Source organism: Rhinolophus sinicus, chromosome 1, assembly GCF_057876585.1.
Source record: "Rhinolophus sinicus isolate RSI-liver-muscle chromosome 1, RSI-T2T, whole genome shotgun sequence".
NCBI classification, from domain to species: domain Eukaryota; kingdom Metazoa; phylum Chordata; class Mammalia; order Chiroptera; family Rhinolophidae; genus Rhinolophus; species Rhinolophus sinicus.
This window is the reverse complement of record NC_142501.1, coordinates 74248252-74263831: the sequence shown is the minus strand read 5'-3', so window position 1 is coordinate 74263831 and position 15580 is coordinate 74248252. Positions and strand designations below refer to the sequence as shown.

General features: G+C 33.0%; 1 protein-coding gene across 9 annotated transcripts in view; it reads right to left on the bottom strand.

Moving 5' to 3' along the window:
* NAV3 (neuron navigator 3) overlaps window positions 1-15580 on the bottom strand; it is a 772754-nt gene that overhangs the window by 45934 nt on the left and 711240 nt on the right. For all 9 annotated transcript variants that reach the window (XM_074325380.2, XM_088800952.1, XM_019753171.3 and 6 more), the window contains 2 exons: window positions 9236-9319; window positions 20-131 (listed from right to left, as the gene is read on the bottom strand). In XM_074325380.2, the coding sequence (XP_074181481.2) occupies window positions 20-131; window positions 9236-9319 (196 nt within the window). The remainder of the gene's footprint in view (window positions 1-19; window positions 132-9235; window positions 9320-15580) is intronic.

Below are 15580 nucleotides of genomic sequence, written 5' to 3'. Positions count from 1 at the left end.
GCAATCCTTCTAAACAGACCTTTGGGAGGGTGATCTGGACCATTCAGAGCCCCTTGAATGGCTGCCTGGGCAGCAGAATTCTGGGCCTTCAGCATTTCGATGGTTTCTCTGAGTTCTATAAGTTCAGACTCCTGTGAAACAAACAGAATTTGGAAGCTTTAATAAAACTTTAGTACCTAGAGAGAAAAAAGTAAAATGCCCATGCTGTTCAAAATTCATTATCAAATGGGTTTGATTTTACATAGTGCTAATGTCCTGGGACATCTGGATACTTGGCCGACCTTGTCAAGTTGTACTTAACAGCTCCTTACTTTGCTAAATGTAAAGGAGAATTTAAAAAACAATTTTTTTTTTCTTGGTTATTCTCCTATAAATAAGATCTGAATAGCCCATATTTTTTTCAAAGCCCAGAGCTGATCAGTATAATGTAAAGTGAGATATCACATTCTTCATTTTATACCAAACTTATTAATACTACCTATGAGTCCATCACATAGATATCAGTATTGCACTATTGCGTCATACTGCATTTAGTGTTAACTGGAAACCCTGAGGTTCTGTCAAATAAGTCATTTCAGATTTTATCTCATTTATTTTGCACTTGGGAAATTGATTTTTTTTCATATCAAGTATAAAACCTGGAACTCATCCATAACTCATGTCTATTAAATGTAATCTTATTAAATCCTGCTGGCCTACCAAGGTCATTTTAGATTCTGATACTTTTCATGCAATAAAATTCCTAGTATGGAGACCCAATTCCACCAAGGCAGAGCAACACAGGAATTTTTTAAAAAGTAAATAGAAATATATATAATATACAGTCCTTAAATAATAGTTAAATTACAAAAATTGCTTACAAATTAAATTTTTATAAAATATCTATTTTATTATTGAATTTAGGGTAATTTTAAGATATGTCCCAATAAAAATGTCATATAAATTTGATCTTTCACATTTATTTCAGTAAATTATTTTACCAGAAATTACTCACTATGAGGAAGATATGATAAAGAAAACAAGAATGATTTTTCAGCATAGGCAGTATTTCCATCAGGAACTTGAAAACAAGGAGTATCCTTCTTGGCAGTGATGGCAATACTAAAAATTAGAATCTCTGTCAGCCCCTTAGAGGTAGAATCCCTTTGTAATGTATTTGTCATTTATCATTGTCTGTAGCATCTTTGGCAGAAAGCCAAAGCATTGGGCTTAGTTTCTTCATTCCATAGTAAATAGTTTATCCCTACTCAATGTCTCCCAGAATACAGAAAACACAGTAGGATTATGACAACTATCTTTGCAGGAAAATTCTTCATACATGGAAATGTCCAGTGACTATTCTAACCTTATACATTTTTTTAAAAAAGATAGACAATGCTAATTGAAATGAAATCCAAGTTTGGAATAGATAACTTGGCACATCCTATATTTATTTTCATTAGACAATTGACATATTCCTAACAGATGACAGATTTCTTTTTTTTAAACAAACCCTTTTATAGACTTCTAGTACCTTGTAAGTCAAAGTTACCATAATGAAAAGTCAATACATCTTCCTGGATTCGTAGATGAACCTTCAAATACTTGACTGTAATTTCATTTGCATGTATTTATCACAAAGAAAAAGATCATGTTTGTGGAAAGTTTCCAACATCATAACACAAAATTCAGATCCAATTCATCATAATTTCTCAGTCTCTCCAAGTTTATCTATATTCTATCCTTGCCCAACAGGTAATAGATATGTTTACCAAAATTTAATTTACTCTCCATTTAAAACAAATATCCCAAGAGATAAAATATTTACTGAAAAATCATAGCACTTTTATTAGAAATGTATTTGCAAAAGAATATCTATGGTGCATAATTAATGAATCATAATTCTAATAGTAATTTACAACATATAGACTGGGATGCATATTAAGTTTTAATAAAAATCAGATTTTTACCTTTGAATTTAAAATCAATGGTGCTTGTACTGTGAATTAAAAATCTGCAAAACATTGGCTTTAGATTTAAAGAGAAAAAATGGAAATCGCATCTCAGGCAACTGTCTAAAAAATTTCACTTAATTTTATGAGTTAGCTGACTCATGTCAAAATTTAATCTTTTCTAGAGAAATCTCTCTTAGAAACTGCTTAAAAAGACGAGAAGTGGAATGTTCAGGGAATATTGCTTTTTCAGAAAATTGTGCTAATATGAGATAGAAGAATGATCACTTTCTAATATTAAGTATCTTTTTAAAAACAACAGATATTACCATGTTTCCCCCAAAATAAGACCTAGTCAGACAATCAGCTCTAATGCATCTTTTGGAGCAAAAATTAATATAAGACCGGGTCTTATTTTACTATAACATAAGACTTGGTCTAATATAATACAATATAATATAACATAATACTTGGTCTTATATTAATTTTTGCTTCAAAAGATGCATAAGAGCTGATTGTCTGGCTAGGTCTTATTTTTGGGGAAACTTGGTAACAGGTCTGTTGTTACGCAGTGTGACACAATAAACCCAAAGGAAGAATAACTAGGTAAGAAATATATTCATTATATAACTTGAGAAAATCATCTATGAAAATATTAGTTTAACCAAATTCATATCACTAGTATTTTTCAGGAGAGCTTTATAAGTATAAGCAAGCACCTATAAAATATTCCATTGTCTTTAATTAAAAATATAGTTAAGTTTTACATTAAAAATCTTTTGAAGCCTGAACTAATTATCTCTCCATCTATGCAAAAATTCCTTCCTTCTTTCTTATTTCAGTTGAGATCCACCTTCACCATTACTCAAACTAGAACCATCTCTTTCTCTGAGTCTTTCCCTATGATTTTTTCCCTCTGCTTTGAACATCCTTTCTCACTTTTAAAGCCCAAGTAGCATTTTAAAACCTGAGAACCAAAAGTAAAATTTCATTTACCTACAATGATCCATTCAAGATAATGATGCCCCAAACATCAGCTGACTATGTAAGATTCCAGTTTTCCATTAGAGTTTCTTGTGTGAAAGAAGTTAGATGGTGTCAATATTTTTTTTCTGTTCTGTACATATCCCTGAGGCTAAACAAGTTGTCAAGGTCAGATTCGGAATGCTTTAAAAACAAAATTATCAAATATTGCATTATAATACTAGCCTTGCTTGATATTGTTTACAACTTAATTTCCAAACTATATCTGACCTCTTTCCAAATTTTTTCTGGACACAGGACTTGAGAATCCCACAAGCTTGACAACAAGTCTCCTCAACCAACTTTACCTTCTAGGCTAGGTTCTTACAAATTTCTACTAAACTTGTCGTTTGCTTCCTCACATTCATACTCAGTTAATGATCACACTATCTAGGTGTAATTTCTTTGACCATATCCCACTCCCTTACCCCTTTGTACATGCCTTGTGATCTTATGAAATTTTGTACTGGCTAGCTGTGGTTCTAACTAAATAAACTAAATTCACTAAATCCCAGTGTAACTTGAATCCATAAGTAACTTATAATTTCAAATTAACCTATGCCCTAAAAGGCCAATGAGTGCATTTTCTGACTCTAGTGATAAATTTTTTTAAAACACTTCTGGATAAAAAATATTTTAACCTGAACTGGGAGGAGTTAAAGATCCAATTCAACTACTCAATTTTTAGCTTCTACGTTATCTGTTTCCAGAGACTTGGCTTTGAATATTTTCATTTTAAAGGTTTGTTTCTATTTATCTAGTCACCCCAAAAAGTGGTTTTTTAGAGGTAAAAATGAGCAAACCTTAGACTTTATTGTTAGCATAAGGATCAATATCTGAGCTCCACCCCTCGTACAAAAAGATGTTCCTCTGTCATGCTCAGACCGTCTAACAAGACTGACCTAGCCTACCTTAACCTTTTCACTGCGTTATTTCAAGTTTGTTCTCCAATATGTGTCAAAAATCCACAGAAAATAATTACAGTATTTATATTTTTAAGTAAATGCAGTTAAGGCGTTACATTTTATTAAAATAAATGATTACTATAAAGTATAAAAATTTCCTGTTGTTATTTATTCTTGAAAAACACAAAAAGATAGAAAAATGTACATCTGCTTTCCGAAACTTCCTTTCTGGAACACTGAGCTCGTGGGGTTAGGTTGAACGCCGCAGTCAGCAGCATAGAAATATCATTAGACTACAGACAAACGTCACAGCGAAAGTGTTAATATATGTTCTAATTATCTCTGGCACAACAGCTATAAGGAAACTGATTTGAAAGTCTTCTAATTATCAGTAAGGATCGCCTTAGTAAATTTGCAAGGATTTAGCAGTAGTTCTGTCAAAAATGTAGGTTTGTATATCATAAAAATATAGATTTGCAGAATTCTTGCCATTTCATCAACTTTGCAGCCTTTCACATCTGCCATTCTATAAAAAAAATCAAGCTCTGAACAATACTTTGAGTGACTTTTTTTTTCAATTCTGACAAGGATGATAGATAGCTAGTACCACTCTAGATAGAGAGAAAAGAAGTTATTTCATCACATGTAACAGATGCCACAGGGCATTTGGTCTTAATTCTCTCAAAGAATCTTGGCAGAGAAGTGCTGGTAAAGGGACAAGAGCCTGAAACCCAGGTAAAATTCTTGATCCAATTATGTCACTGTCACAATCTGTTGAGTCTTACTTTAGGTATAGGGCAATTTCTAGAGATAATTTCACCCTCCAGACAGCATTATTGATAATTATCCTAGTTATGGACTTACTGTTATATAACATGTGGTCTTCTAGTGGCTATTGGGAATGCTGTTAAACCATTGGGAAATACTGGTAGGTCAGTCTTCATTAACTAACTATGATCACGTTAGCCCAGAGTCCAAAACCTTTGAGTGACTCCTTGTTTTCAAAGACCAGATTCTTTAGACATCTTTCTAGCCTTAGTTCCACAATTTCCCTCCATAGTCCTTCTTTTTCCCTTAATGTCTCTAATATTTTCTTCACTCCTTGCTGCTCCCGCTCATGGTGCACCTTTCACCCTGGCATACTGTCCTCCATTTCCCAGGAATTAATTTTCTTCCTCTTCCCAGAGCCTGGGGAGGGGAGGCTCCTCTGTGCCTCCTCTGCTCTGAAACCAGTGTGAAGATGCAGTGGTCCCCTCCCTGTGAGAACGCTCAGAACATTGTGCTGTTGTATTTCTAACGGTTCCCCAAATGTTCTGCTTCCTGAGTTATTCATACATGTATTTTTCTTTCTTACCACGCTATGAAAGTATAAAAGCAGTGTTCCGGAACATAAATTTGGCAAGAGAATTAGTGCGATTTGGCTCCTAGAACCCAAGAAAAATTTTAGGACAGTATTCAAGGGAATGATTTGGGTTTATAAATGAAACTAAAATTGTGATATAGTTTTCATACTACCGTGTTTCCCTGAAAATAAGACCTAGCCAGACCATCAGCTCTAATGCATCTTTTGGAGCAAAAATTAATATAAGACCTGGTATTATGTATTATATTATATTATGCTTTGTTAGGTTAGGTTATATACTATATTATACTATATTATACTATATTATACTATACTATATTATATTATATTATATTATATTATATTATATTATATTAAGGCCCAGTCTTATATTATATTAAAATAAGGCTGGGTCATATATTAATTTTTGCTCCAAAAGACGCAGTAGAGCTGATGGTCTGGCTAGGTCTTATTTTCAGGGAAACACAGTATTAATGCCACATGATTTTTGAAAATCACACACTAAAGGCAAAAGAAGGCAGAAAACTTGGATTTGAGTCCTAGTTTAGTTTCTCTATTAAGTGTGTAACCAAGAAGATGCAGCCACCTTGGCCTTAGTTTCTTTATGTGTTAGCATCCCACATTGGTTCCCAATGTGCTCATTCTCAGCTTTAAATTTTTCAGAGGTGCTTACCTCCAACTGAAATCCTATATGTTTTCACTACATTTTTATCCTAATTTGTTACCTACTAGAATATCAACTCTATTTAATATTATAACTAGTTATAAACTAGGATATAAACAATGTGTTTGCGTGTGTGTGTGTGTGTGTGTGTGTGTGTGTGTGTATTCTCAGTGTGCATATGCATATATGAGTATATTGAATTCTCAGTAGCTAGAACAGTATCTCAGAGTAGAAATCCAATATAACTTTGGTGAATGACTGAATGGACAAATGAAGCTTGGAATGCCAGGAACAGTTTTAAAACCTCTGCTCTATCTTCTCTAATCTTTTCCCCAGGATTGTTGCATCACCAGAGAGCAATATATCCTTTTACCTCAGCTCCGTGAAGAAATGGCTTTACTGAAATATGATTAAGTGTTATGCCCTCAGCTTTTAAAGAAATGTCTATTTGAATAGTGATTTTTGTCTTTTGTTATTCCATGATCCCAATTTAAGAAATTTTACAATAAATTTGTTCTTGAAGTTAATGCTGAAAAGTTTGTCTCTTCAATCTAAATTACGCTCTTTGGGTCAGAAAATGAGAACTAAACATGCCAAGCAGACTCCCTTTGTGCCTCAGCAAGCTTGACATTCATTTCAGTTCAGCGCTTTGCACAGGCTCAGGCACCTTATTACATACATTCCTCTACTGGATTTCACTAGACTGTCGTTAAACTGTGCTATAGCATCTAACATATTGCTTTCATAAGAATCTCAAAACCACTTGGAGATAGGCAAGTTATAAATCTCAGATTAATAAAATATTGTGTGCATGCAGCTTGCCATTAGAAGAACAATTGGTTAAAAAATGGCACAGGCTATGATCTTCTTTCCTTTGTAGATTTGTTATTGTTGCTAGAATATTTTTAGTTATGTTCTTAGTTGTTTGTTTCAAGGAACATCATAGTCTTTATTTGTCATTCAACTGGCAAGAATGTGTTACAGTGTACTGAGTGACATTGAGAACAGAGTGCAGTGATTTCAACTTTCATAATGGATAAAAGGATAATCACTTACATCTTATAAAACATAGTGGATGATGCCTTAGAGATTGGGAACACTTTCAGCACAATATATGAAAGTTCTAGTATTCAATAACAGACAAATAATTTCTACCTTTCTCAATCAAATGTTTAAAAAGCTTAGAAAAGACATTTGTTTAATATTTGTAATTTATTCACTAGCTCTGTAAAATTGAATTGTCTGTTTTATCTGTGTATCTATTTGCCTTTTCTAAAAAAATTAATAATTGCAAAATAACAAATATGTGGAAACTGTGTAATTAAAGATATCATGTAAATGCAAAGTGATACAAGCCACAATAAAACATTGTTACATTATTGAAAAAAATGGCAAGGGCAATTTCAGACATTATGATATCTTCTGAGAATATTTAATAAATTAAGGAATGTTCTTCAAGGATAATGTACACATCATTATGAAATTCTTTATATTATGGAGATGTATTTTTAAATATTTAAGTGTTAGTCGTACCTACTATAAATTAACAAACAACCATATTTTTTCCAATTCCTATGAAGTTGTTACTCACAAATAAAAAAGAGATGAAGAAAATATGGAAGGTGGCAAAATATATTAATTTCGACTTCTTAAAGACACTGATATTTAACTACTAACCATGCTTTCCAGCGATATGTGCAGCATATGGCCAGTGATGAATTTGTTTAGCTTACATTTTTTAAGGGAAAAAAGTAGAGACATGTAAAGGAAGGTAACATTTGTTATATACCCACTGCATGTGACATTATTAGAGTATCTCACTTACTCCTCCTTATGATTCTACAAGGTTATAATCCCCACTTTTAAAATGATGCTTTTGAGGGTCAGAAAAGGAAGATTTCACAGGTCTTAAGAGACCCCACTGAGATTTACACTCAAGCTTACTGGGCTCCACCGTTTATATTCTTTCCCATTCAGCTGCCCTGAAAGGCCTTGTAATTCTATTTGCTGGGTTCTTATGTTACATAGTGAAGTGGTAAACTGATCTCCCCACCAAAAAAAAAAAAAAAAAAAAAAAGATTAAGGTAAAATGTATGTGCTCAAAAGTTGTTATCTTCCCTTATAGAACAGGTTTGACACGAATGGATAGTGTCCTCTTTCATGGGCAGGAGAAACCTATGAAATAGGAGAATGGAAGATAACGGCAAATACAGTTTGCTAATTATACAAGGGATTTATAGGACTATTTGATTTTCCCTTTTGGTTTAATTGAGCTGTTCATTTAGTGTTGTCTAACTTAAAAAAAAAAAAAAAGGTAAGCTGACAAAACCAGATAATACATGTTAGTTCTTTGAAGCTAATGACACACTTTACAGAACTAAGGACAAAATTGAATCCATCCCTATAGACAGATATAGTTATTGATTCTGAAAATATCCAAAACATTTTAGATTATGAATTTCTGAGAATTAGATTAAAAACTGTAGACTACTGCTAATATTATGCACATATGCAGTTTTTACAAATATTTCCATATAATTTTAGAGATGTCATCTGTCTCTGACACCCATCCAAGGACTCAGGTTAGACCATGCATTTCCAAACTAATAGAAGAGAGGTAATCATACGGAAAGTGTCTAGACTGTTTCTGGGCTGCGAGGACATTTTTGATACTTCTGTCTCTGTGAAATAAATTCTGTTTCTTTCTTTTTGGTATCCTTCTTCCAGTTCATAAAATCCTTCACATTTATTTTAAAGCCTTTGATATAATTTAACCTTACTTCAAAGACAGCATCCCCAGATGCCAAATAGTCCTTTTTACTCCAAAAATTACATTGGCTTGTTCCCTGTCCCACAGTAGCTCTAACCTTAAGTCCTTACTTTGTAGAGTCCCAATAACATCTGTTTCAGGCCTTTTTCATGGGTATTTCAGCCATAATCCTTGTGTGTGGCTTATAGACCATGCATTTGTGAAAATTCTTGTCAGAGTGCCATTCTTGTCAACTGTCAATTGTTCCTAGAATATTCTAACTCTTCTCCTATACAACTATTTCTTAACATTTGGTATTCTTTTAATAGTTATAGTCAGAAGTAAAAATAGCAGCGATTGACTAGAAAGAACTGTGTGTGTGTGTGTGTGTGTGTGTGTGTGTTCCAATACGGATTAGTCTGAAACATAAGTCCTTAAATTAAAATCAGAAAAAGGCATTATTTTGTTATTGTTCCAATTTAGCGTATAATGGATGCTCTGTAGTATGCTTTTTAAGGAGCTGTTATCTCAGGTAGTGTTTAAACATCCTATGTAACTTGCTGTCTTACATCAAGACCCAGTGGCAATTCCTGAACATACCTTTTGTTCTGCTGTCATGGTTAGACTTTGCAGCCGGCCAGTCATATTCCCTAAACTCTTTTCAAAAGCTGCCACAAGGTGAGCCTGTGAAGAAAATGGAAGGAACACAGTTTACATGTCAGAACCTTAGGAGGGTGGATGAAAAAGCTTTACGCAATGCTGATCTCCAAGTATTTTTAATTCTTTAAATAATGACCAACATAGTTAGCTTTCAATGGTGACAATTAACACAGATCTTCATTTTTCATTTCTAAACTTTAGCTTCAAACCCGTGTTTCAGTCTCTTGACACTTAATGTGCATTCACCTTCCAAAACGGGGATGGTATTTTGCAAATAGTAACACCTTCCAATTTGCACATGCTAGAGGATTTGACACATAAAACAGTGACTGAAGTTCTGAGTTGCCAAGTTTTTAGACTTAAAGTGCAAGCAGAGGCCACTTCAATGGTCAATGGGCAAATGTTCCTCATTTTGATACCGGCATGATGACCTTTGAAGGTATTGTTAGCTCCTCGATTATGATGACACTCTCCTTCAAGAATCAGACATCTGCTGACAGCTCTAGCATTTTCTTTCCTTTTTCTACTTACAAAGAATTGAATCGAAAAGAGTTGCCTTCACTTTCCAAACTCTTTTCATTACCAGGGTTTTGATTTCTACTTTATTCCCTTCAACTAAGGAAGTGTATGTAGGCCAGCTAGAAATAATAATCAGTCATAGTGTATTTAACATTAAGTTTTTGTGGCTTTGGAGTTTTATTTTAAATCTTAGAGAATTACACATTTTGCAGTACATAACCACAAGTCTCATGATTAAGTATTTGATAATCTTATTAGAGTTCTAAAATAGGCCAGTTACTATTAACATGCCATTTTGCAACAGCTTGACCCACAAAATATTAATCTTGAAAAGTTGCTGCAATCTTACACTGTAGCTTGAGGTAGAACTACAGGTATGTTATTGTCAACTGGTTTATTTTATTGTACTCTTAAAGGGATATAAAGATAGAATAATTTACCACCTACATACATCTATAGTAAACTATGTGTGGGGAAAAATTTGACAATCCTTGGCCAAAGATTAGTTTTTTGAGGGGAGTGAGAAGACACAATTAAAATACATCCCCTTGTAAGTCTAGCAGGGCTGAAAGGCTGAGGTACCTATTATCAAATGGATCATAGGAGTCCCAAGAATTAGGGCACTAGATGCTTATTCTAGTATTAGTAACAGCTAGAAGTTTATGCCATTACTGGTAACGGCTAGAATGTACAAATCCCTTCCATTAGCATCATGATACAAAGGTGTCTTTGTTCCTAGCTCTACATTTATCCTGGGCTGCCTTTCTTTTCCTGACACTGTAATATAGAGAAAGATAATTAGTAGAGAATATGCCTGTTAATCTTCAGTCCATTAGCACAACTCTTTATTCTTTCTCGACTCCCTCCTCCCTCTTTCCCCCTTCCCCTTCTCTCTCTCTCTCTCTCTCTCTCTCTCTCTCTCTCTCTCTCTCTCTCTCTCTCTCTCACACACACACACACACACACACACACATTTTGAGAATTATACTAGAAGGTTTGTTAGTAGACTTAATGGGATAAATGACACTCTTAAAAAAGGAATAGTACCTTATTGTTTAAAATGTGTTCAACGACAAGGAATGTCATTACATCAGACTTAATACCTTCAGAAATTAGCATAAAGTTATGTCCCACTTTCTTTTATACTCAACCTTTTTTTAATTGCAAAAATATATATATAAAAGTGAACAAAATGAAAATGTATGGGTCATTGGTTTCTCACATAGTGAACATTCATGCACTAACCAGCCTAGTCAAGAAACAGGACATTTGAAGACCCCAGAAGTCCCTCCTTGCCCCTCCCCTGTTACTGTCCCCTGGCCATTCCTCAAAGATAATCACTATTGTAACATTTGCAGTAATTATTTCTTGCTTCTCTTTATAGTTTTACCACCTAAGCTTGCATGCCTAAACACTGTTTTAGATTTGCCTATTTTGAACACTATTTAAGTGGAATCATAATGGCATGATTTTTTCTGACTTTTGTTTTTGCTTAACATTGTATTTTTGAGATTCATCCATGTAGTGTGTAGCAGGAGTTAGATTTTATTGTAAAGCACTGCTTTGTTTGCCCATGATAACCATTTTTCTGATTCCAGTTTAAACTACCAGAAGTAATCCCACTATGACCCTACAATGGGCTACTAAATCCTAAAACTAAAATGACTTGATTTCTGTTTAATCAGGGAAAATTCTGGCAGAAATCTATGTTAAAATTTACTAAAAGAAATGCAAGATTCTACTCAATATCGGAAAGTTTTAAGTCTCCCAAAGAATTGTAAGTTTTAATTGCTGGACTGTCAGTCCTTGAATGTATAAACTTGAAGTAAATTCCTTCACTTTACCTCTGTGTATATTTTATCAGTTCAAAAGGAGTTAAAATATGACGAAGAAAGCAAGACTACGAAGGATATTTTATAGTAATATATTGCTTATATTTTGTAGCTATGAGTAAATACAAAATATTCACCATTAGAAAACCAGTTTTCAATCTTTGGAAAATTGCTCTTCATTAATCATTTATAAGAAAACTGGTTACAAAAGAACATGCTGAGTCACATTGTTCTCAGTGAAAAATATATTAAAAGTATGTTAGTGAAATATTGCTTTGAATTTATGTTGCCGTGGGTCAGTTTATCAGATGAACTTTGTTACCTAAAAGGTAATGAAAGGTTGAATTTCTCACCAATTGGATTAATAGATAAGGAGTCCAAGAAGCAAATAAGAGAAAACATTTCTACCAGGGATGATCTTTGTCACCTTAATAGAGAGAAAATAGATAGTAAAACTGATTAAATTATAGAACATTGTATCTTTTCTGAAAAATTTTATAAAACGTTGACTTTTAAAAAAATTGTGGATTTTTTGGTGGGCTATTAATCAAAGTTTACTTGGGTCTGGCTTTTCTTTTAGCAGTTGCATAACTGTCAAGCCAGAGTAAAATTTTATCAATATGATGATGATTATTCCCCAACTTATATTAGGTGAAGTCTTCCAGGTAATATAATAGACAAGACCAAATATTAGTTAAGAAAAGGTATTTTTAACAGACATTATCTTAAGTTTTGGAATCACATAATATAATCTGAATAGACATGTAAAGAGAATTATTGTGCTATTAAACAATGAGATGAAATCTCATGAAAATGCTTGCATTGTATTTGTTCATTTAGAATTCAGTGACAGCCTGTCAACCAAATAAAAAATACTCTATACATAGATTAATATGGAAAGGATGATAGATTGATATGACTTTACATTTGAAAATCAATAATTAGATGAACTGAAAATGACTCTGAAACTATCATTAATAAGGTTTCACACTTTTTTTCACTGTGTAAAATTGTCCCTTCAGTGTTTGTCATGTTAATATGTGCAAAATAATTTTCTGTTAAAGGAGATGCAGAAAAGCAAGAATAACTGCCAGATTATATAAAAATATTTAAAAGAGCAAAGAAATAGGACACAGTCCCAAACAAAATAATACCTAAGAGATTTTTGGTTAAAAGACTTACATGCTGAAAGGCAAAAGAATAATATCTTTTGTTATATATTAATTTAGTGATGTCTCTGAAAATTGGTAGTGATAACTAGCCTTAGTGCCCATTTCCAAATTATCTAAGGGCTGAGATGTATAAAGAAAACATACTAAAACACAAACAAATGCATCCCAACTGACTTGGCTGCATGAAGGTGTGGGCAAGAGGTGAGAGGACACCTGGCTGTACGATGCGACCATATATTTGCAGTTGCCTTTGCTTCTGGGGATCCTGTTTCCTTTCTGTTGGTTGGTAGGTTATTAACTCAGGCAATAGTGCTTGCCAACCTACCCTCCCTGATTTCTAAGGACGTTCTAGTAGAAACAGCTTTACAAAGAGTCTTCCCAGGGCTTTATGCAGCTCTGATCAGAGAATTTCACAAGTGGGTAGGAAGGCTCAGTGCACATTCTATTGAAAGGAGGTTAGACTCTGCCAGTCAAATGAGAGGTGAGCTCCCTGGATACCTTTCTGACTTAACACTGTCCCATTTAACAAAGGGGTGAAAAAAAAGTTTTAGTAGAGAAGCATATAGTAAGTTTCAAATTTAAATATTAAAACGTGGATTATCGTGTGGACCCCATATAAATACAATCATGCTCGGTTCAAACACATGATACATCAATGATAAAACATACCCCAAATTATGAAAAAAACAACTAAGTCCTGATAGAATTATTCATATATTCAGTAAAAATGAATAGCTGTATACTTAAAATTAATACTACATTTTTAAAAAAGTTGACATTTTCTACAGAACCAAATTCATAATGCATCCTTATAAATCACGGCTATTACACTTCTATATAATGTTCATTGCAGTGATCCCATTTAACCAAAAGGTAAAGAGTTTATGTATGGTCTGAATAAACTAATAAAGGCTTATCTCTACCTCCAAATAGGAAATGCACAAAATTTAAAAAAACTGTTTGACTTATATTGAAGAAATTCTATACAGAAATAATTTTATTCAATTTTATGACTAATTTAATCTCTCTCTGTGTGTGTGTGTGTATATGGGTGTGTATATATATATATATATATATATATATATATATATATATATATATATATAACATATATTATCAGATATTACCTCAGAGGCAATGAAATGAAACACACTGAATAAAATTTAAATGCAGTATTTCTTAGAACTGAGGAAAAATCAAGTATTAACTCAATCCTGTGATGACTCGTTATGGTTTATGCAATCTAAAATGATATTATAAATCAAATGCTAAACAGAGTGAATTCAAGAAGAATTGTAGCTAACAGGTAACTTATGAATAATTCAAATTTCTGAGTGGATAAAGGAGATTATATCCTTAAAAATACATATGGACATAAATTTACAAAACTCCATCCCTTGTAATTATAATGATTCTATTAAAATGTTCAAAATAGGATTGACATTAAAATTATTTTACATACATTTATATATACAACTATTTATAAAAGTTATGAGCTACTGAAATATTTGGACTTAAAGTGAATTTTAATAGACTGTTTTGTAGAAGAGTAGAAGGCCATGCATATCTTCGTTATCTGAATTTCTTAATTTTCATCGTTTGACATAAAAACCATAAATTTACCCAATGGTAAAAAGCTTTAACAATCCATATCACCACAGAATTAAGAAGCACTAAATAGTGAAATAAGGTTGAAATACCTAAGAAATTAAAAAATACACATTTCTTTCAAAAACTGTAATACAGCTTTAGGTTTTTGTTTTTGTTTTTAATTTGAAATAATTACAGCTTCACAAGAAGTTGCAAAGAGAGTACAGAGAGGACCCTTGTATCCCTTCACTCAGTTTCCCACAATGGTTACATCTTACATAATTATCATATAATATCAAAACCAGGAATTCAACTGGTACAAATATGTCGATTCACATATGAAATAATCACCTCAATCAAGGTACAAAACTATTTCTTCACCACAAAGCTCTCCCCACTATTGATATCCTTTTATAGGTACACTCACCTCTCAGGAAGAAAGGTGACCACCATCCCTAACCCCTGGCAACCACTAAGTTACTCTTCATTTCTCTGATTTTGTCATTCTAGAAGGTTATACAAGGGAATTATACAGTATGTGATCTTTTGAAATTGGCCTTTTTCACTCAGCTTAACGTGAACCTGGAGATCCATCCAATTTGTTGTGCATATCAAGTTCATTTCCTTTCACTGATGAGTCTATGGTATGGATGCATCGGTTTGTTTATCCACTGATCTACTGACAGACATTTTGGTAGTTTCCAATTATTTTTCACTATTAAAAAATAAATTTGCTATGTAAAGGTTTTTGTGTGAATCTGAGGATGATTTGAGAAGATTTTCCAAATGCATTATAAAGTAAAAAAAAAAAATCATGCAAAATAAGATATATATTAAGTTCCCATCCATGTACAAAATGTACTACTAATGATAACACAGATATAACTTACGGAAGCAGAAGATACTTGGAGTTTTTCACCAAGACTAGCATTTTTTAAACAAAACAATATCAGCTATTTGGAATTACTTCGTTTTATTCTGTGTTTCTTACATTTTTTTTCATTATTGCACCCTAGGAAGAGGGTGTGTGTGTGTGTGTGTGTGTGTGTGTGTGTGTGTGAATTGTTTCTTTGTTTGTTTGTTTTCCCCAGTTCCTCCCTTCTTCCATGATATTTTAGTACCACAGGAATACTGGATACCTGGCTATACACTCTATGTATATCTGTGCTTTA